The sequence below is a fragment of the Helicoverpa armigera genome, chromosome 1, assembly GCF_030705265.1.
Source record: "Helicoverpa armigera isolate CAAS_96S chromosome 1, ASM3070526v1, whole genome shotgun sequence".
Lineage (NCBI taxonomy): Eukaryota > Metazoa > Arthropoda > Insecta > Lepidoptera > Noctuidae > Helicoverpa > Helicoverpa armigera.
In genome coordinates this window covers 13,808,516-13,829,117 of record NC_087120.1, presented here as the reverse complement: position 1 = coordinate 13,829,117, position 20,602 = coordinate 13,808,516, and the positions used below count along the sequence as shown (strand labels likewise).

General features: G+C 37.6%; 1 protein-coding gene, 1 long non-coding RNA gene and 1 pseudogene across 2 annotated transcripts; all 3 read right to left on the bottom strand.

Annotated features, from left to right (window-relative positions):
- Positions 1-1,159: 1,159 nt before the first annotated feature.
- LOC135116685 (uncharacterized) lies at positions 1,160-10,708 on the bottom strand. The gene is made up of 8 exons (XR_010276396.1): positions 10,682-10,708; positions 9,983-10,009; positions 9,253-9,279; positions 3,136-3,162; positions 2,542-2,568; positions 2,381-2,407; positions 1,520-1,546; positions 1,160-1,225 (listed from the first exon to the last, which is right to left on the bottom strand). It is a non-coding gene; the product is annotated as an uncharacterized LOC135116685 (long non-coding RNA).
- Positions 10,709-10,843: 135 nt separating this feature from the next.
- LOC110374237 (uncharacterized) lies at positions 10,844-20,297 on the bottom strand. Its single transcript, XM_049836485.2, has 10 exons — positions 20,219-20,297; positions 20,090-20,140; positions 17,082-17,108; positions 16,979-17,005; positions 16,591-16,617; positions 13,118-13,144; positions 12,351-12,377; positions 11,144-11,170; positions 11,038-11,070; positions 10,844-10,936 (listed from the first exon to the last, which is right to left on the bottom strand). The coding sequence occupies exons 1-10, from the start codon at positions 20,264-20,266 to the stop codon at positions 10,844-10,846; spliced, it is 387 nt and encodes a 128-aa protein (XP_049692442.2). The 5' UTR covers positions 20,267-20,297.
- On the bottom strand, positions 17,696-18,970 carry LOC135117453 (protein TAPT1 homolog; annotated as a pseudogene).
- Positions 20,298-20,602: the final 305 nt, after the last annotated feature.

The window sequence follows — 20,602 nt, the reverse complement described above, 5'->3', positions numbered from 1 at the left end:
TAACAGATCTGATTCCAGCGACAGCTTGGAACAGCATCACAGCACTAGCAAGTGTCTTTCATGCGGCAGTCTCGGGCAAGCCTGAGTTGCGTGTTGAGATTTTCAACCGCATGTTAGAATTGCGCAAACTTGGGGCGAAGGGCGCCATCCTCTCTCAAATCAAACTTGTGTAGGAGTAGTCTTCCTTAAAGGCAGTCCAATATATGGATCTATTCATAAAATCCAACTGCCATGCCCTTGAAATCTCATCCGTACTTGACCAGGCTGTAGCTCTCCATGAGAAGTGGGAGACAGCAAAACAAGATGATCCCCAACTTGCATATAGTCAGGTAAAAGACCCCAACAGTCATCCTGGGCTGAACCAAGGACATTATCCCGACCTATATTATGCTGCTATCAGTTACGCGAAAGCAAACAAGCTTGTTGGTGACAATTTCCAAATGTCAAGCTCCCACCACTCATCCCACACAATAATGATAGACAAGTATACCAAGATAATGGCGTCTGCGGAACTAGGACAGTTATCTGAAGAAGCAAAGGCCAAGCTGACCCTGTTAGGATACCCACTATGTTAAGGGAAATGGAAAATAGACACTTATCTTTTTTTAAAGGGAATTTTTCCGTCTCTGAAAAAAATGTGATGAGCACAAAACCATTATTTTTATCCCAACTTTGACAGAGTTACTTCAACCTACACATCAAGGCTGCACACAGGATTTTTCCAACCAAACCACTGAAACGTCCGTATTCAGGGAAAAATCCAATTAATTCACCAAGTGACAATTATTCTTTGTCGACGGACTTTGTAGTTTGATTTCACATAATAGTCATCTTCCGAGCCTTTACCCTATTATGTTGGGGTTACCAGTCTAACCGGATGCCAAATGCCGGTGCTTAACTTTTTTCTCGGATAGAGTTTTTGCTAAACTTTAAACAAGTTTGTGATTATTGTTAAAATTTATTTTTTGAGGCTGATTTATTGGTTCTTAAATAACCCGAAACTTAATTATTTTGGAAAATTATAAATACTGTATTTATTTTTCATTTAAAACACAATTACGGTTTTTTATAGTACCGTGATTCATTGTGTACCACATGGTTTATTTAATACCACCTTCACCACCGGTTCTTCGTTGGGTAGTTGCAATAAAAATCAAAACTGTTATAAATATCTTTATTAAGGAGTAGGAGTACCATCGCTGTGAGTGCAAAGTCGACCATAACACTGAAATCATTGTAATATATTAAAAAGATACTGCTATTAGGATAATTTGATTTGGGCTTTTAACCTGCACTTTACTTCACATTTGTTTTTAACAAAACTACAATAGGATATAATATCTGTTAGACATTACAGCATCAATGCTATGATTCGTTTCTTCGCTTATTGTTCATGTTATCGCTATTAAGTGCTGTTGGGGGTGCTAAGCTTTAACCACTGGTTTAACATTTTTACATAAAATAACAAGATTAAATGAATAATGTGTGAAGTTGATATTAAGCTTAATACTAGTCTTACCGCAGAGTGACAACCAGCGCCCGCACACTTAAAAATCAAAATAACTTAATTGTAAAAAAAATTGCACCAGTAAGCAATGTATTTGTTATTTATTCCTATTTTTTTTTATTTTTACTTGTTTTTTTTTGTTTTGTTATCTTGGGTGCGTAATTTCAATCAATGGTATTTTTTAATTTTTCTTTGTATAGAAACCAAAGATTTGTTCATCAGAATTATTATTCAAGCTGTTGATTTGCATCTGTGCAATATTCAAGGACGTAATTATACTAATGATTCTTAACCCAAATCAAGAAACACATTGGAACGATTTTTTTTTCGGATATCCGTATTTAAACTCGGCGCGTGTGTGCGGCCTTAAAACCGTGCTGCGCCGGAAATAATCCCTTAAAACTGACAGCTGTCAATTAGTCAAAACATTCGGTACTCCTATACTTGATGTTGTAAATTATGAAAACAAAAAATGACTTCTGTGGCTAAACCACCGGATGGATTAGGTATTTTTTTTACAATTCGTCATACAATATCATAAAGTATCTGTGATAGGATTTAATGTGCTTAGGTAGGACACACCCGATATAATGTTCCTTAAAATATTATAATTCTTTGGGTGACCTAGACTATAAACGCAGTCGCGACAACCGTCTGTGGCGGGAGGGAATAGTTGAATGAGTTATCAATTACAAAAAGTGAGAGAATTGGATGCGAATGCGACGCAATAACAACAAACATTCTATTTCCTTTGAAATTCCCTATTGGATATTGGTCGGTATGGCGCGGCCCAGAGTTCACAATTCGATTCGAATCACTTCGCATTCGCGTTCGCGTTGATTCGCCTATCCAGGACGTACTTTGGACACTCACGTGTGCTTGACAAGCTTTGGCGTGACACTGAAATTATTAATTGAGTGCCGGTTAATTTGTTGTCCAATGATGTTTTCGAGCTGTAGGTAGTAAATTACAGTTTTAAAGTATTTCCATATGTTTAAACTGATAGCCTGTTCTCTACTTGTACGAGTAATTACCTCAGTCCGACAATCAGTTCCCTCACACTGTAAAAGAGAAAAAATATTGTATATCGCAAAAAGCTTTCATTTACCGCATTGTAGTTCATAAATTAAATAAAGATTATTAAGTTCCAAACTGATATTGAAAAACCTTATTTTATGCACACTGTTTTAAATTCGTCATAAGAGCTCTATTCTATGTGTTCTCTACGCCTTTTCCCAACTTTATTGGGGTAGGCTTCCAGTCTAACCAGATGCAGCTGAGCCTGCCTGTCCTCCTCAAAACCCAGTTACCCAGACAACCCGATACTCCTCTACCACACACTCCGAAACGAACACCGTAGATGAGTTAATCGTTGGTATGGCAATACTTTTACACAAGAACAGTGTCTTATTTAAAATAACATTTTCTGTAAAAACTTTGGCCTGGTAGAAAATCTTTTTCCGATCGAGTTTAAAGCCGCATTATAAGAACCAGCCAAAGTTGGTAATCAGTAGAATAGAGGAATTGCAATCAAGTGAACCTTGTGGTGAAGATTTGGTGGCCAGCTGGTCCAGTGCGATTTTGAAATCATTTAGGAATGTATTTTGTATATATGTACTTATAGTTACCAGTGATATACACCCCTCACCAGTACACTGAAAAAAAAAAATGATTTTATGTGTACCGACCGCCGGGGACGGTTTGTTTGCACCATTTACGAAAAAAACACAGAAAGGAACAAATTAAAAACTTTGAGATAGCTCTACTTAGTAGTTAATCGACGTCCCTTTCAGCGTTTTGTGAAGTCAGTGTAAAGGAGATGTTTCAAATCTGGCCCACTATATGTACAGTACCGAAAAATCAAGAAAAATCTAAGGATTTGATCTATTTTTGGACTGGACTAAACTTGCACTTGAGACTCCTTCTCTAGAAGACAGCTCAAAGAAGAAATCGTCCACGGACTGTCCTCGGTATCTATATGACGAAACTAAGAACAGGAGAGTCAAACGAGAGATTGTCAACATTGTTTAATATATCTCGCCGAACACTGGAACGAAAACATGCAATAGCCAGAGAATGTTTAATGAATTACTTCGTTAGCAGAAACCTTGGTATTGGCCATATTTTGGCGAGAAAATATACTGCAAAGAAACCTGCTATTACCAAAAGGCTTGTTTGGCAACGAAGAAAATACAAAAGCCATTGTTATAGCTGACGGCACCTATGTATACATCGAAAAAAGCCCCAACTTTTTATTTCAGAGAAGAACTTACAGCTTGCATAAGTTCCAAAACCTTTTGAAACTTTTTCTGATGGTATATAGTGACGGCTACATTATCGAAGTTTATGGTCCGTATGCGGCTACGGATTCTGATGCATCAATTATGAACAATATATTAAATGATGAGGAAAATCCTTTCCACTGGATGTTTCACCGGAACGATGTGTTCATTTTAGACAGGGGTTTTCGAGATAGCGTAGAAAACTTACAGGCATTGGGATATGAGGCACACATCCCACCGACAAAAGATAGATTCGAAACTCAATTGACCACAGTTCAAGCAAACAAATCAAGATCAATAACATTGTGTCGGAGGGTTGTAGAAGCTGTTAATGGCAAGTTTAAAAATGGATTTTAACTACTGCGACAGGATTATTTTAATAGAGCCTTGCCGCATTTATTTGTTGATTTTAGATTCCAGCCGCTCTTATTAACGCATTTTACATGATAGATGTTGATATTGAACATGCAAATGAAATGTAAAGAATAGCCAATGAAAGGCTCCATACACCTTATCTTTTGAACGAATATGTACAACTGAGGAACCTGAATAGACAAAGAGCCGCATTTATTACATTGGAAGCAATTCAGCTGGAAGACTTCCCTCGGCTAACAATAAATGAGATTTTCATGATATCGCTTGGGTCATATCAAATCGGACTTGCTAAATCATATTGCAGCGAACAGTTACGCAATGGTTTATATACGATAGAAGTCTGTCGTGAAAATGAATTAAATTATTTAGCAGCATGCAATATCCATCACAAAAATATGTGGCTATTAAGAGGAAGGATACAGTCAAGACATGTTCGTGCACGTACATATTACGTATACATTCTCGTCAACAGAAACGAAATGGGTCGAGATGCCATCACTCAGTATCTAACTCGTGTCTAACAGGTAGACGCACAGTAGGAAGTTGTGCTCATATCACTTCAATAATATGGTATCTAGGGTTAGGCAGGCACACACAATTTAATCCACCGGCAGGATATTTAGACGACATTATTATTGATATTGATCATGGGTCGATTCGCCCCGCAATATGGAACAGTTCTTTTTTTGAAACGGTGATTGCAGTCAAAGGAGTTTTTATTCATTCATTCATTGTCATTTTTCCGTGTACTAAGTGTCATCACCTACCGAAAAACCTCAAAATTGTCAGGAGACAAAAAGACTTTTCATAATTTTCATTTAAAAAAACTCAGTTAATAAGTCGGTAATAAGAAACGACTTGTTGAATGCAACAGTCAACATTACAACTCAGTCAACTGGAAACTTACTGTGCTAACCATTACTCGGAGACCATAATTTTTACCGACGTAGAATCTTTAAAAGGACAATGAGCAATGGGTTACCACCAGCCAGCGTTGTATGAAAAAAGACTAATTACAACTGTCCAAGATTAGAAATCTACAGCTGGGACTCCTTTACTTACAAGAACAAAATAAAAAAAAATCTTTTAAAATAAATAATATTCTTTTAAACCAAGAAAAAAGGTAGTTTTATTTATTGTGCTGGCTGCAAATAATGCTTTTCTTTTTCTGTCACTTAAATTTTATTCTGGAATGAACTGTCATAATTTATGTCACGCAAAAAATAATAATTTTCCGCCTTTCTCGCGTCTATAAACACGTATATCTCTACCAGACCTCGGGACTATAGAGTCCCGGATTTTTGGGAGGCGAACGTGGGGCCGAAGCCAACACGCTGAAGCCCTTTTGAGACAACTTTAATGAAATGGTGACACAAAACCGACGATTATCCCTGTATACACTACAGAAATGTACCCAAGGACAATCCCCGGTTCTGTGCTAAACTATTGCTAACTATGGATGAAAACTACTTGGGCTATTGTGATGGGATGCTAATGGACTAGGAATGGGGAAACTACGGGAACTATGGCACCTGCCGATAACAATGTAATAAATACACGTAAAAATGGCAGGTGGAGACTCGCCAGCTCACTTACTGGGCCCCCGGGAATCAGTCACTGAAAAGCAACAAGAGGGCAACAGGTACATGAGCGGCTGAGAAGGGTGAGGATACCTCGGCGGACTTTAAACGCAGATCACGCGCTCCCTGTGGGTCCAGCATCACCGGCCCACTCGCCACTTACCACGAGGCACCTACCCTCCGAGCATTGCTCTAGCGACTCCACTCTGACCGGCCGGTGAAGGCAAGCCAAGAGGCGGGAGACCTATCCCCCGTCATGCTTCACTCCGGCAAGCCGGAGATGGGGGACAGTATACTCTCCCTGGAGCACTCGGATATATAGCCCCGCGGGGTCGCTACTCCCCGTCATCCGCCTCAGATGCCCTGCGGGGCACACGTATATTATTATTATAACAACTATGTCTCAGCCTACAACATCTGCCTGCATTCTTGAACCTTTATTTCAAACTACAAAGAGAGGTGGGCGCATGCTATGTCGGGCCACCTATACCTACGTATTGAAGAGGGTAAATAAAGAGAGCCCGGAGTTATGGAGGTGCACTAACAGGAAAAAGCCAAATGCAACGCCACAATAATATTTCTGATGAAAATTTTCACAACTACCAGATTTCAGGAAATTAATTCCAATGGGTCGATTTACCAACGTTACTTTCTTCTCATGGTAATCTGGCCCGTTTTTAGGCTGAGTTTACTAGCCAACTGTTAATGTACCTTCCCTTGAGTTTCCCCCTAATCCTTTTCAACACAATTCACTTCTACTCTCCTGGTAAATGATGTCAATTTTCGTAGCGACAGTACAAATAAATAATTGGAATTGACAATATTCGAAATGAGTTACCAAATGTTTTGTTTTGTGGTGCGAATCTACCTATGCTTAAGATACCTTAGGCCATTCGCCCCGAATAAAACAAAAACAAAATCTGTGGTGCAAATCGACCCATTCAAAAATTGTACTTCGTCGATTGGCACCGCGGTGCCAATCGCTTGTGGGGCGAAACGACGAACGACCCACGCTTTTGACGTCAACAATAATAATTATAATGTAGGCTACTATTGCTATATAATGCTATTTTAGCATTCTGGCTTCGCCACTGTCGGTTGAGGCCAGAATTCTTAATATTATTATTGTGGGTACTAGATTACGGGTGGTTTAATTTAATTTTGTTTTTATTTTGTATTCAATAATCGGGATGTTGTTTTCTTTTTAGAAAAACCCCGTCCTTAAATAAAGAATTAAAAAAAAAACAACTGACAACATGCCTAGAAAAACCAGGCCAAGAAAAACTACTCCGTGAGAAGACTTGCACATCGAGTTGTTGGCAAAAAAGGATCCGTTCATGGCATCAGGGGCCCGATTAATAATGTCAAAATTGAATAGAAATTGAATCGCAATAGCAGTTTTAACCGTATCAGACATTCTGCTACGAGGGTCAAACTGAAAGTTCTTAGAACTGGCAACTTATAAACAATATAATAAAAAAATAATTCTAAAATTTGAAAATAGAACTCTTTGCCAATATTACTGAGTATATATTTAATTCATTTGTCATTGTTTACTCTTGCGCCATCACACCTTCCAAGTTCTGCGTGCTGTGCTGCTGCTGCCGCTGCGGCTGCGGAGAACCTCAAGCGGCGGAAATATAGTGGCCTTGTCGGAAACTATATTTTCGAACCGTTTGGGGTTGAAACCCTCGGGTCGTGGGGTCCGAATGCCCACATTCTATTTAAAGATCTCTCTAGGCGGCTGGTTGACGCTTCTCGTGACCAGAAGGCTGGCTATTACCTCTGACAAAGAATCAGCATGGCGATCCAACGAGGTAATGCTGCCAGCCTCTTGGGCACGCTCCCAGTTGACAGCGATGGGGACGAATTTTTTGACGCTTTTTAGTTGTTTGTTTTACTAGGATAGTTTTTGATTTTTATTGTAAATATGTTTTGTCATTTGTTTTACGATTTGGCGGCAAATTGAAAATTGTCTGTGTCACGTCAACATGAATTTAACACGAGAAAATTTTCGTGCAATGATTTTTTATGACTTTCGATGTCATTTAAGTCAACAAGAAAGTTATGATAGACTACGATTGGCCTTTCACGATGAAGCCCCATCTCGTGCGACTGTTTACAACTAGTTTAATGAGTTTAAACGTGGTCGCACTAATCTCACTGATGATTTACGTGAGGGACGGCCTTCTACGGCGACGACTGAAGATAACATCTGTGTTGTGCGGCGTATGATAGAGACTGACAAAAGTGTGACCTATCAGCAGATTCGGACAAGCTTAGGCATCGCTATGAGTCAAGTGCACAAAATCCTCCACGAACATTAAGCGGTCAGGAAGCTTTGCGCCCGGTGGATACCTCATAATTTGACTGAGACTCAAAAACTCCATCATGTGGATTGGTGCCGAAAAATGATTGAAAGATTTAACGGAGGTGACTCAAATGCTGTGTTCGACGTACTAACACTACAATAAAACATATAATAAAACTAATAACTGGCTAATGTAATCAGTTTCTGATTTTCTAAGAACTTTCAGTTTGACCCTCGTACTAATAAAAGACCAATCGTATTCCAATAATTGAAGGTTAATAGATGATCAAGTTCATGCGCAAACATTCTTAAATATAATAAACGAAAGATTTACTCTTACAATTATATTGGCCGATAATTATAATAGGAGGCGAGTACAGTTTCGTTTACTATCAGCAGATGTTCCAGAATTGAATGACTTCCCGAGGCTAACGGAAGAAGACTTGGTGCTGTTTAGTCTCGGCATATAATATACCAGACAAAACAAGCGAGGAGCTACTATGGAGAACACTTAAACCCAAATGGAGAGTTTATCATTGAAATCGGAAGCGGACTTCTCACTGAGCTTGCCAGAGGAGGGTGAAAATGTTGTCATAATATGAGGAAGAATTCGGTCTCGCCATGTGCGAGCCAGAACATACTATGTATACATTGGCTGGAATACACGGTTAAGTGGTCGGGAAGCCATAGAACATTATTATTGTACTTGTAATGTAGGCAAGCGAACTGTCGGTTGCTGTTCTCACACAATGTGTTTGGTATGGTATATGAGCATTGCAAGACACGAATCTCATATACATAAGTCCACCCGCAATAGGGTTAGAAAATGTTATAATAAGGTGAACTGAAATGTAAAAACAATGTATATCGTCCCTAATCATATTAAATTAAATACGTTAATAATATATTTTTGTTGTTATTTTTTACTACATGCCAACGTAATAGTATGATCATACTACCGACCGGGACCGGGGTTAACCGAAGACGTTCCTCATAATAGTAAAAAATCTTCAGGGCATTATTCTGGATGAGAATTTTATATTTTTTCTCGGCGCTTTCATTTCTGGGTACAAAATGAACGATGTTTTTCCTAAGTAATTTGAAAGTTAATTGTCCTTTAGAATGTAATTGGAAAAAATAGTAAACTAGCAATATTTTAAGAAATATTTAAATATCGTTTATAGTTTCAGTACTTACATTTGCAAAACATCTGTGGCCTAAACACTAAAATCAATAAAAAGAAAACATATATTTGGCCCTTCCTTTACCGTCTCTGCCTACAACTTTCAATTAATTTGATTCTCAACCCACTATTTCATATGCCTGGTCATTTCCCCATTATGTCGGGGTCGTCTTTCAGCTTCTCCGATGCAGTACCAGTTTTTTTATTTTAATTTATCTTATTTCACAAGGTAACCATCTTATGTGCTAAGCCCCAGGAACGCCTGCCTATCTATCATCCTCAACTCAATGACCAGGTACTCTTGGTCAGACCAGTCATAAGCTAATCTTTCACCGTCATTTAGATACAATAACAGCGAAATTCGCGTAAACATAGATTTCCATGACGATGACCTAGTTCTCCGTCACCCAAAAAGAATATATTTTACGGTCTGCATTTTTTCCCCCACCACCGGTTTCATCCGCGTCCCGTGGGAACTACATAGCGCAGCCGGAGAAAGTAGATAAGTAGCCTTCATCCTTCCTCGAAAAATTTGCTAGGTATTTAACACCGTAATGTGTTTTCGTAATTTCGTTGATTTCTTAAAGAGAATACGAAAATATAAAGTAAGTAAATAAAACAAAATGATTTAATCTTCATCATATCAGCCTATTTGCCGTCCGTTATTTAACAAAGCGCAATGAGCTCAAAAATTTTGACTATGGGCATGTCGAAGAGGTAGATTCTATAAAATATAAGACTTACGCTTGACGTTGAAACAACACCCAAAGCCTGAAATTATAATGATTCATGCCAATTTACTCCAATATCCAGACCGATCGCAGTTTTGACATTAGACTTAAATATTATTAAGTTTTCGCTATCCAATGTTTGGAAGATATTACCTACTTGTATTGCAGAAGAAAAATACATTTGCACATACTGCAGGATCTACCAGGAAGTAGTGAGCAAATATAAATTGTCAAAAATTGTATCACTAGAAATAAATATTCCTAAATTTGCAGTAAGCGTGGTCCCACAGTCTATCATTATTTCAAATAGATCATTTTCATTATTAGGTCTAATGGAATTTATCCCTCAAAACGAGATTGTTGTTTTGTTACGACGACTATGATGGTAAAATTCGTAAGGTACGCAGACCAACCAACTTTGAACCATAATTTAACTTCTTTGATCCATAATTTGACTTATGTCGAAAATGATCAGTACCTAGACCTAGGTGAAAATCCACGTTCAGTAATTGTATATACAAAATAAATGAAAAAAACAGTTATCATTTAAAATGAAATTCGTCAAAACGTCTTAAGAAATACGGAAAATATCCTTTGTTCAGATGTATGTACCGACATTACCTCAACATAGCGAAAAGCTAGTCTTTCTATCCGTTTCTAAATCTTAAGTGAATTTATTTGACAGACCATAAACACTTTCCATCACACTTACGAATGTCAAGCAGGATGATGAGCGACACTGTAAATAAAGCGTACCTAAGCATTTTAACGAAACATTGTGTTGGCAACCGCACATTTAACACGTATTAAAGTTTTTTTCTCAGTTGATCAGGGAATTACCTTACTACCCATATGATTAAAAGTTGTCTGTTCCTCATAAAATTAAAGGTTTACTTTTGTTTATGAATAAACCCTCTCGAAACAAACAGTTGAAACTTACGAGTGCTTCACAGCTGCGCCCGATGCACTATAGTGAAAATATTATTACATTTTGTATCAAGACTTCTGACATTTTAGTAGCAACTGAAACTGGTTAGCAAAATTCCACGGATACTCGTTTATACTCACTTTTGACATACAAACATTCATCACTCCGTCGCACTGAAATGAATTTATTACTATGTATTCATAACAGCATTGTAGAAAAGTTCGCCTAACTTAAATTTATACGTACTGCAGATTTGCAAAATGGTCCATAGCACTGCGAAAATTCAAAGACAACTTCATCTAGATAAAAGGTCACTTAATTACGTAAGTTCGTTGGTTTCAAAGTCAAAGGTAATTTTAAGTTTGTCGATATATGTAGTTTGTATTATTTATTTCAATAAATAGCCAACTGTTTTTGGTAACAGAATTGTTATTAGTTGTAATACGAACATACATTAGAGTAGCTTGTGTTGTTTTGGGGAAAAGGGGAAGGGGAACTGATAGTTATCTAAATATATAAAACTCAAAGGTGACTGACTGACTGACATAGTGATCTATCTATAGGACGGATCGGGCTGAAATTTGGCATGCAGGTAGATGTTACGACGTAGGCATCCGCTAAGAAAGGATTTTGATCAATTCTACCCCCAAGGGGATAAAATAGGGGATGAAAGTTTGTATGAAACTTTGTCAATTTTAAACCGATCGGACTGAGACTTTGCATGCATAAAGCTACTATGGCGTAGGCAACCCTCAAGAAAGGATTTTGATAAATTCCATCCCTAAGGGGATAAAATAGGGGATGAAAGTTTGATACATCTTCTTAGATTTTATGAAGAAGTCCTGATGACGAATCAGAATTTTATGATGACGTTCGTTTAAATACGATTTTGATTAATTTCAACCCCCACGGGTGATAAAATAAGGGATGATGAAGGATGTAAAATGTATTAGTTTGAACCTATCAGTACGTAATGGAACGAACAAAATAATGTTTAGTTCTAAATGTTGAGAAGTTCTGCCTACCGCTATTAGATGGCGCTGTGCATTTTCGTCTCATTTCTGAATCGCGGTGTTAAGATTCTCCGCCAGTTAATTACCTTCGAACTGAACTGTAGGTAATCTGTTTGTTTGGTTGCTGCGGATTGCCTTCCTCACTGACATCCTACTATAATATTATAAACGCGAAAATTTGTATGTATGGATGTATGGATGTTTGTTACTCTTTCACGCAAAAACTACTGAATGGATTTTAATGAAACTTTACAATAATATAGCTTATACATCAGAATAACACATAGGCTACAATTTGTAAACATATTGTTCGAAATACTAAACCTGCGCAGACGAAGTCGCGGGCACCAGCTAGTCATATATATGTACATGTATTTTGTTAGAAGCGAATTCGATCATTCGTTTGTGTTTTTCTGTAGGAATGTCAATCGTGATCTTACCTCAACTGTTGACAAATCTCCTATGGTCTGAAAGTATCACGTTGAAATTGTAAAGGTACATTTTAAAAGCTACCTGCCGATTGCGATTGTAAGTGCAGGGGCACGCTTTTAATAATTTTACTTAAGCGACATACGATTCACATCCGACTGAGATCCAATCACGACTCAATTACCATTGAAGCGTATGTGGCATTCCGCTATTTTTTTTTAAATAAAAGTTTTTATTCGTTTCTGTGATTCAATAACTAATCATATTGTCTGCAAATTATTTATGATTGCAATATTGTAGAGCAAACTGCCGTATAGACCAATCGCAAATCAATCGAATGTTGAAATACGATTGGTCTCATATTGGTTAAAACTGCTATTGCGATTCAATTTTTATTCAATTTTGACATATTTAACTTAGCAAAATCGGGTCCCAGCTGCCGCTATGATTCAAAACGGATGAAACCGTTAATACACAAACCAGTTAGTGAAGCTACGGCCAAGTCGCGGCATGTGCGATTGGCAGATGCAGTCGGCATCTAGCATTCAAAACGCATCTTAATTAAGGGAAAATAGGTAAGAAGAGCACTACTTAATAAACTACGAAAGAAAGTTACCAGCAAAGAAAATATTTGAATAATACCTATAGCCAATTTTTAGGTTTTCTAGACAAAAAAAATGGCATCGGTGTCGCCGTAGAAATGGCTGCTGGAATAGTGTCACTTTGACAGAGCGTCAGGTTGAGGGCAGCGCGGGAATAGAAGTGATAAAGTACTTACTATTGATGTCGCATTGAATCCTACAGCCTAAAAACATAAGTAGATTAAATGCAAGTAAGTACAACAATAATCTTAAAAAGGTCCCTATTTAGGTAGAGGTAGGTATAATAAAAATTCTTGATTATTTTTTGTGATGGTGTGAAACAGGTACAGATAGTTCAACGTGGTTCAACTCAGTTCTGCGCGCGGCCGTGTGTGCGTCGGCTTGTAAATATTCAACTTTCATTCGTGCGACAGGGACGTCGTCAGAGCAATAGGTGTTCTTATCGCTTCTTCTTATGGGTACAGTCGTTTACTAAAATGTCTAGTTCTTCGCGGAGAAAATGTTTGAGGAGTCAGGTTTTGCGTTCCAAAAAAGCGGCTGTGTGAGTCTACAAATCGGTTAGTATGGCAAATTTAAGCCGTACATGCGCGTGACGGCATTCTTTGTTGGATTATTTCCATTTTAGCGACGTTGTGTGAGATCTGGGAGATTTTTAACGAGTTTCGAAACTTTTTTAAGATTTAGCCACAATAAAAACTGGCGACTTTTTAAAATAATTAAATAGGCTATTTGACAGTATCAATAAATTATAAATTTAATAAGTCCGTTATTTAGAGTTTTGAAAATGACACGACTAGTAAGTGATTCAGTTTGCAGTGCAAGTCCAATTATAACATCGAAATTAAGTGAACATTTAAATGTACGGAAAAGAACAGCAATGGCAGTGGGGGTGTCGGAGAGAACAATTACTAATAAATATATTGGCTGAAGGAAAAGAATCTGACTCTAAGTTTAAATCCCCGCATAAAGATCGAAAAAACTTTTTAAAAAGTTAGAATTAGACAACTTTAACTTTGATGTTATACGTTCCACTATTCAAATTACCATTTAGAACAGTGGTTCTTAACCGGTGGTCCCTGGAGGCATCCCTAGTGGTCCGCGAAGCCATCCCAAGTGGTCCGCGAAGCAATCCCAATAATATGTGACGTGAGATAATGAGGCGAGTCGAAACAAACAACGCAACATGCGCGCGGTACGAGTCCGACGGCGAAACGGGGTGCACGAGGGCGGGGTGGCGGGCGGTTCCTTTGCCGATCGTCACTTGTAACGACCACGACGTAATGAGCGGTAAGGATTAATAACGTGGCCTTGAGAGATTGAAAATTACCTACTGAGTACTTGGATTGCGCGCACGCCAAAAATGGCGCGCATGTATTCATGGCAGCCACTTTTGATTTTTATCAAGTCGCGATCTAATTTTTTACCTAACTTCGTAAGGTCATAATTTTGGCGAACATTATTGTTTGGGAAAGTGGATTAATCTAGGAGAAAGGTGAGTTATTTTACATTTATTCATATTAACTTGCAATATCCAATCCTTTTTGTATTTTTCTAGCAACAATATTAACCTAGAAATATATGCGTATTGTAATATGGACTAACGGTATGGGTTGAATATGGACTAATGGTCCATTTTGAAACAGTAATTTACCTATATTTTCATTTAATAGTTTTAGGGTGGCATCTAAAAATTCTACAACGAAAGGAAAGACCAGACAAACATGGGATAAAGACGCAATGATAAATGCAATTAAAGCAATAAAATATAAGCAAATGGGTTTTTTGAAAGCATCCAAAACATACGGAGTGCCCAAAACACTCAAAACTCCAACTCTGACAAGTTCACAAAAGTTGTAGCCACTAGGGCAGCGGTTCCCGAATTCTTTTGGTTTCGGAACCCTTTTCGTTACACTATTTTTCGGCGGAACCCAGTGCCGTCTGTAGTTCATGTAGCATCCGGGAGCAATTATTACCGAAGCGCTTCCTATATATTTATATGTAACATTAGGAGTCACTGTTTTAGTAGTCGAAGGACTTAAAAACGTTTCCGAATCACTGTTCGCGCGAACTTTTTGCCAGTATAGCCATATAAACAAAAATTTCTAATGGGACACAACAAGTAACCAGTTCTAAATACCACTGTAAAGGAAGAAGTAATCGCGAGCGGAGCGAGCGCGAAAATTTTTATTTGTTGGAGTTTTGGGACACAAAAATTTAATAAGTTTTCCTGTCAAGTAACAAGTAAGCGCGAACTTTTTAGTTTTTAATGACTCCAAAAGTATACTGTTTTGCTAGATTTAAGTTATGAAAGGTAAGGCAGTGGTAGGAAGTGTAGTAAGTTACGCGAGCGAAGCGAGCGCGAATTTTTTTGAGTTTTGTAATAAATAAGTACCTACCCGAACAAGTTATAAAAAACGCTGTAAAGTAATAAGTAGCTGCGAGAGCGAAGTTTTTTAAATGTTGGTTTGAGGACTCAAAAATTGAATTCAATACAAATAAACTATCACTTTCTATGATATAAACAGAAACCGTGACCAAAGCGAGCGTTATTTGTTTTTGTTACTTCGGTTCTACAATAAATAAACAATTACAAAAACAGTATGTTCTCATGGAGACGCGAGCGCAGCGAGGTTTTTTTAAAACTTTTAGTTGGAGGATGTAAAAAGGGAAAAAAATCATCAAAATGATTAATCAAGCAAAGAAAGGCTGTTTCAGTAACTTTGCTTGTCTATGTCATGTTACATTGTTAATGTATATTTGTGAATTGATGAAGGCTAGGAATTGGCTAAGTTGGTACATCAATTTAATATTGTCCCAAGTGAAACGATTTACAATTTGGAAGTTTTGAATTATTTTCGCGGAACCCTTGAGGGCCTTTCACGGAACCTCAAGGTTCCGCGGAACACCATTTGGGAACCGCTGCACTAGGGCATAATAAATTGCACGTAGAAATCGTAGACCGTGCGTCGTAGAGGTTGAGGGTGCTGTACTGGTTCAAACTTGTCTGGTAATTTTCCTACCTTAAAACTGTACTATGGAATGTTGGGTGGAAAATGATGGAATGGTTAACGAGTGTTAGGAGATCATCAAGTTAACCTAATTTGTGTAACTCTTTTATTCTCGCAGATTTTCCGCACTTTTTCCATTTAGTATTACAGAACATATATGAAATAAATGACAAAAGTTACTCGGAAACCGTTGACCATAAAACAGAATTCATCCATGTAAAGAAATTAAAACTTCTTTAAGCTATGTCTGTGGGTAAAACAGTTCCTGTTTCACCTACATTATCTTTAGATGGCGGTACTGTGGATAAAGCAGACGGGTGGTTTGGAAATATGGCGAGACTAAGTAAACGTAACGTAAATAATTTAAAGTAAGTAATATAATAGGAAGAGGAATCGGCAGTGAACAATAAACTTCTAATGTCGTTTCTATGTATTTTTCAGGTAATTTGTAATTTCTATTGTTATAGTGCTTAAAAAAGTGATAATTTATGTTAAAATAAAACTATGTATTTTTCAGAGCAACACATTCGTTTATTTTTCCGAAGATTCCCTATATAATTGTCTTATATCCATATAATTATTTTGTTGTGAACGGTTGTTGGGATTCATTAGTTACTTTCAAAATAATCTCAAGCACTTACCGAAGCAGATGACATCATACCCGTACACTGCCGGACAATAAAAAGGACACAGATTTTTTATTATCAAACACACAACATTTTTCATTTACTTTAAAACTTCGTGTTTCTTTATCGTAGCTAACACCAAGTATAAGCTTTATTTAATACTGGGGCCTATACCGATGCATCACCTGGGCAGTAAGATTGCAGTTTTAGACCGGCACAATGATCGCGACGATTAAGTCGAGGTGATGGTGATAATCATAGAAATTAAATGATAGGATTATATAACAAGTGCTATTAAAATTACAATAATACGGTGGGTTTTACGAGAGCATAAACAATATCATTCGCATGTTTGTGTTTTTAAGAAAGGTCGAGAAGTTTGAGACTGGTTTTAGAAACTCACATTTGAATGACACTCCGATCCTTTGCACTAAAACAAAATTAGTGAGTGAAAATCCGCATTCTCGAGGTGATCGTTCCTATCAATAGATTATTTTAGTTATTACCTTCGCTGTACAATTAATGGCCGATTGCTGAAATAAAAATTGTCTTTAAAACAATGTATGTTCGTGTTAAATAACTTTGCGCTTCCGTAAGTTAGCCATTTGAGGTTTGAGGCATGAGAAGCAGAGTTTTGACTTCGATTTATTTATTTGACAGTTTATGTACACAGTTGATGAGACCAGAAGAAAAATGAAGTAGGTACTGTAGAGATGTAGTACTTAGTCTTTGGTGGTAAGGTTTTATTTATTATATTGAATACCTGGCCGGACAATTATTTAAAGATATTAGAATAGAATAGTTTTTGATACTGAAGTATGTCACTTCACCCCCAGTCCGTCAATAAACACAAAGTTAAAGATCTATTTAATGTTTTAATTATTGAAATATCCCGAGATTCACGGTCCCTAGCGCGCCACGCGCTACAAATGGTGGGGGCGCCGCCGCCGACGCCAAAGTATTTTTCAGGTCAAGCGAAAAAGTCGCTTGGTGACATATAGAAGACGGGAAGGAAGAAGAGCCTGGTAGAAGAATTCCTGGGCACTGGTTCTAATGATATATTGGAACAAGGAGTAAAAGAGCTAAGTGGAAATTATTTACTACGTGAAAAATGTCCGAAGATATAAAATTTTTCTCGAGGGTCAATGACATTTCTTTGGACGACTTTCTTTTCGAATTTCGCACGATTGCGGCAATTGCTTAAGCCCTTCTGCGTCGGGGGATAGCGGCCGCTCCGTCACTTCAGCCTGGGCGCTTACACTGGCTGCCTTTATATCCGGCGCACTCCTGCTTACATCCACCATTTCAGAATCAAGGAAGTCACCGGCCTCTTGTTTAACTTGAGCGTTCATTTTGTCATTCAGATAACACACGCCATTTAGATCAAAAGCGCTGTTCGAGAATATTGCCGCGGCACCAACTGACGCGTCTACCAATGGCTCGCTCATAATAACATTTTCAGGAACTGTAAATTTCAACTGTGTTGGCTTCTTAGGTGGGGACATCTCAGCTTCTGGTGATTTGTGAGTATAGGCTATGTCTTTAGGGGTCATATCCTTTTGTTCTTTTTTAGGCGTAGCGTGGTAGCTCTCATTTTTCTCCGTCTGATGTTGAGTAATCAAATCACAAGCTTTTCCAAGTATCACAATCGATACAAGAACTCTTACAGATATAAATATGCAATGGATATTAAGAAGATTGCGGCAAACCAGTCAACTTTAACAGCATGTACCAATACTCTGGTAATAACAACTCCTAGAGGCAAAGGTATAAAGCCCATTCTACGTGCCACTAAGTCTGAGTGGTCACTGGAGGCGTACTTCTACCTGGTTTGTACCACATCGTATGCCAAACTCACTGTATATTCTCTATATACTCCATAGGGAATCTCATAGAACCTGGTAATAAAAGCATGCTTGACCCAATCAATGATGACCTCAAAAGTGAGCACCAGAACACAATCCGGTGCAAGTATCCAGAAGCGTCCTTCCCTCCACATGTACTCCTTCATAGTTTACAGAACTACTATAGCACCGACAGATGCAGCCGTTTTCTTACATCACTACATGGCACTTGGAAGAGATTGTTCTTGTCAAACTTCTTGAAGGCACTGCCTTTTAATTCTACAAAATTGTTCGACATCATTATGATAAGACTTTTATTATTAGAGTTAAAGGCTACATTCAGTGTTGTAGCTTGAAACAGCACCAGTAAACTGTGGTATAACTCCCAGATGTTCCCTCCTTCTATCCCTGGGTTCGGTAGCTGTTCAGAACAGTGCATGAATAGTATCCTGGCTTAAAGCTGAGAACAAACGGTCACCAACCTCCACCATATTGTAAAATATATACAATTTCATCACACTCTGACTCTTCACTAAATGATACATCACATTTAGTTAGAGACACTATTAATTGTTTTGGAGCGAAGTCATGTTTCACGACAGCTTTTCATCCAGCCTCTAATGGTTAAGTTGAAAGATTTAATAGATCATTAACACAAATGTTATCGATGTATGTTTATGGGGATCAGCGTAATTGGTGTTATTATATTATACGCTAGTACTAAAATACCGCCCTATATGATTATGTATGCTAAAGAACCATTATTTCAGACAGATAAAAGAGTAAATGATGATAGGAATAGTGAGGTTGATTTTAGTAGAAGACATAATATACATAATATGTTATGCCGGAAAGCCTTGAATAATATAAGGAAGGCTCAATTAAAACAGAAAATAGTATATGATAGGAAGGCAAAGACTAGGCGTTTTAGTCCAAATCAACTGGTGATGGTTTTTACACCTAGGCAGGCGCATTGGTAATAAAAGTATAAAATTATGTCGATTATACAATGGTCCTTATGACATTGTTCGACAAACTGATGTTAATTATGTAATTAGAAAGATAAATAATAGGAGATTTAGAGATATAGTTCATGTAAATAGATTAAAGCCATTTAATACTAGGTTATAAATAATTATCTTGGTTATTATAGCATGGTTTTTCTTAAAATTTTCAAAGTTTATTTTTATTTTCTACTAGCTTCTGCCAGCGGTTTCACCCGCATTCCGTGGGAACTACTTCCCGTACCGGGATAAAAAGCCTATAGCCTTCCTCGATAAATGAGCTATCTAACACTGAAACAAATTTTCAAATCGGACCAGTAGTTTCTGAGATTAGTGCGTTCAAACAAACATACAAACAAACTCTTCAGCTTTATAATATTAGTATAGATTTTCAAAGTTAAAGATCAATTTAATGTTTTAGTTATTAAAATATCCCGAGATCCCTGGTCCCTAGCGCGCCACGCGCTACAGTACAAAGGCGTTGCTTATTAAGTATCGACCAGTCAACCTGCGAATTGCGGGTTATTGATACTTACTGATGAAGATGGTATATGAAATCATAGTCAAATTTTCAGGAACAGATTCAAGACAGTCTTAAGAATTAATTCATCGGGTAGGCCCATTATCACAGGGTTTTAACTTTTTTTTCCTCTTTAGGGAACTTACCCGTAACTCCATTCCTTGGCGAACAATACTCTGGCTCACAAACACTGGCAACTAGAATGATATAAAATAATAGATAAACTGTATAAGTCAATTTTATGCCAGAAACATTTTAAACTGTGTTCAAATTACCATGTGTAAACATAGCCCTATTAACACAAGAAAAATAAAACGATACATTTGCAAAAATAACACCGATCCGTCCTGTAAGAAAAATTGAAAAAACCTAATGCGTCTTTGCATTTCTAATTGGAACGAATGCTGATTGATACTGAAATTGATTATGTGTCACGACCATACTGCCTTATGTAATGATATCTCAAGTTAGAAGAAGTTGCATTGCTCAACTGAACATAAAGTTTTTTTATGATGAAGTCTACGAGGTAAAGTTAAGCAAAAAGAAATAGTAGTGTGTTAAGATGACCAGCGAACGTTTGCCTGAAGTGTGGATTGAAAAATATTTGTGGGGGTGTTTAATGTTCTAAACAGATGCGAAGGCAGTCTGAAGCTCGTTCG

What these genes read in the sequence shown, in the direction of transcription:
- LOC110374237 (XM_049836485.2), bottom strand. Translation starts at nt 20,266, where the DNA reads ATGTATCGTTTTATTTTTCTTGTGTTAATAGGGCTATGTTTACACATG. An exon ending in CCATTAATTGTACAGCGAAG is followed by an intron (nt 17,006 to 17,081) that starts GTAATAACTAAA and finishes ATTTTGTTTTAG; the next exon opens with TGCAAAGGATCGGAGTGTCA. An exon ending in GACCATTTTGCAAATCTGCA is followed by an intron (nt 11,071 to 11,143) that starts GTACGTATAAAT and finishes AATTCATTTCAG; the next exon opens with TGCGACGGAGTGATGAATGT.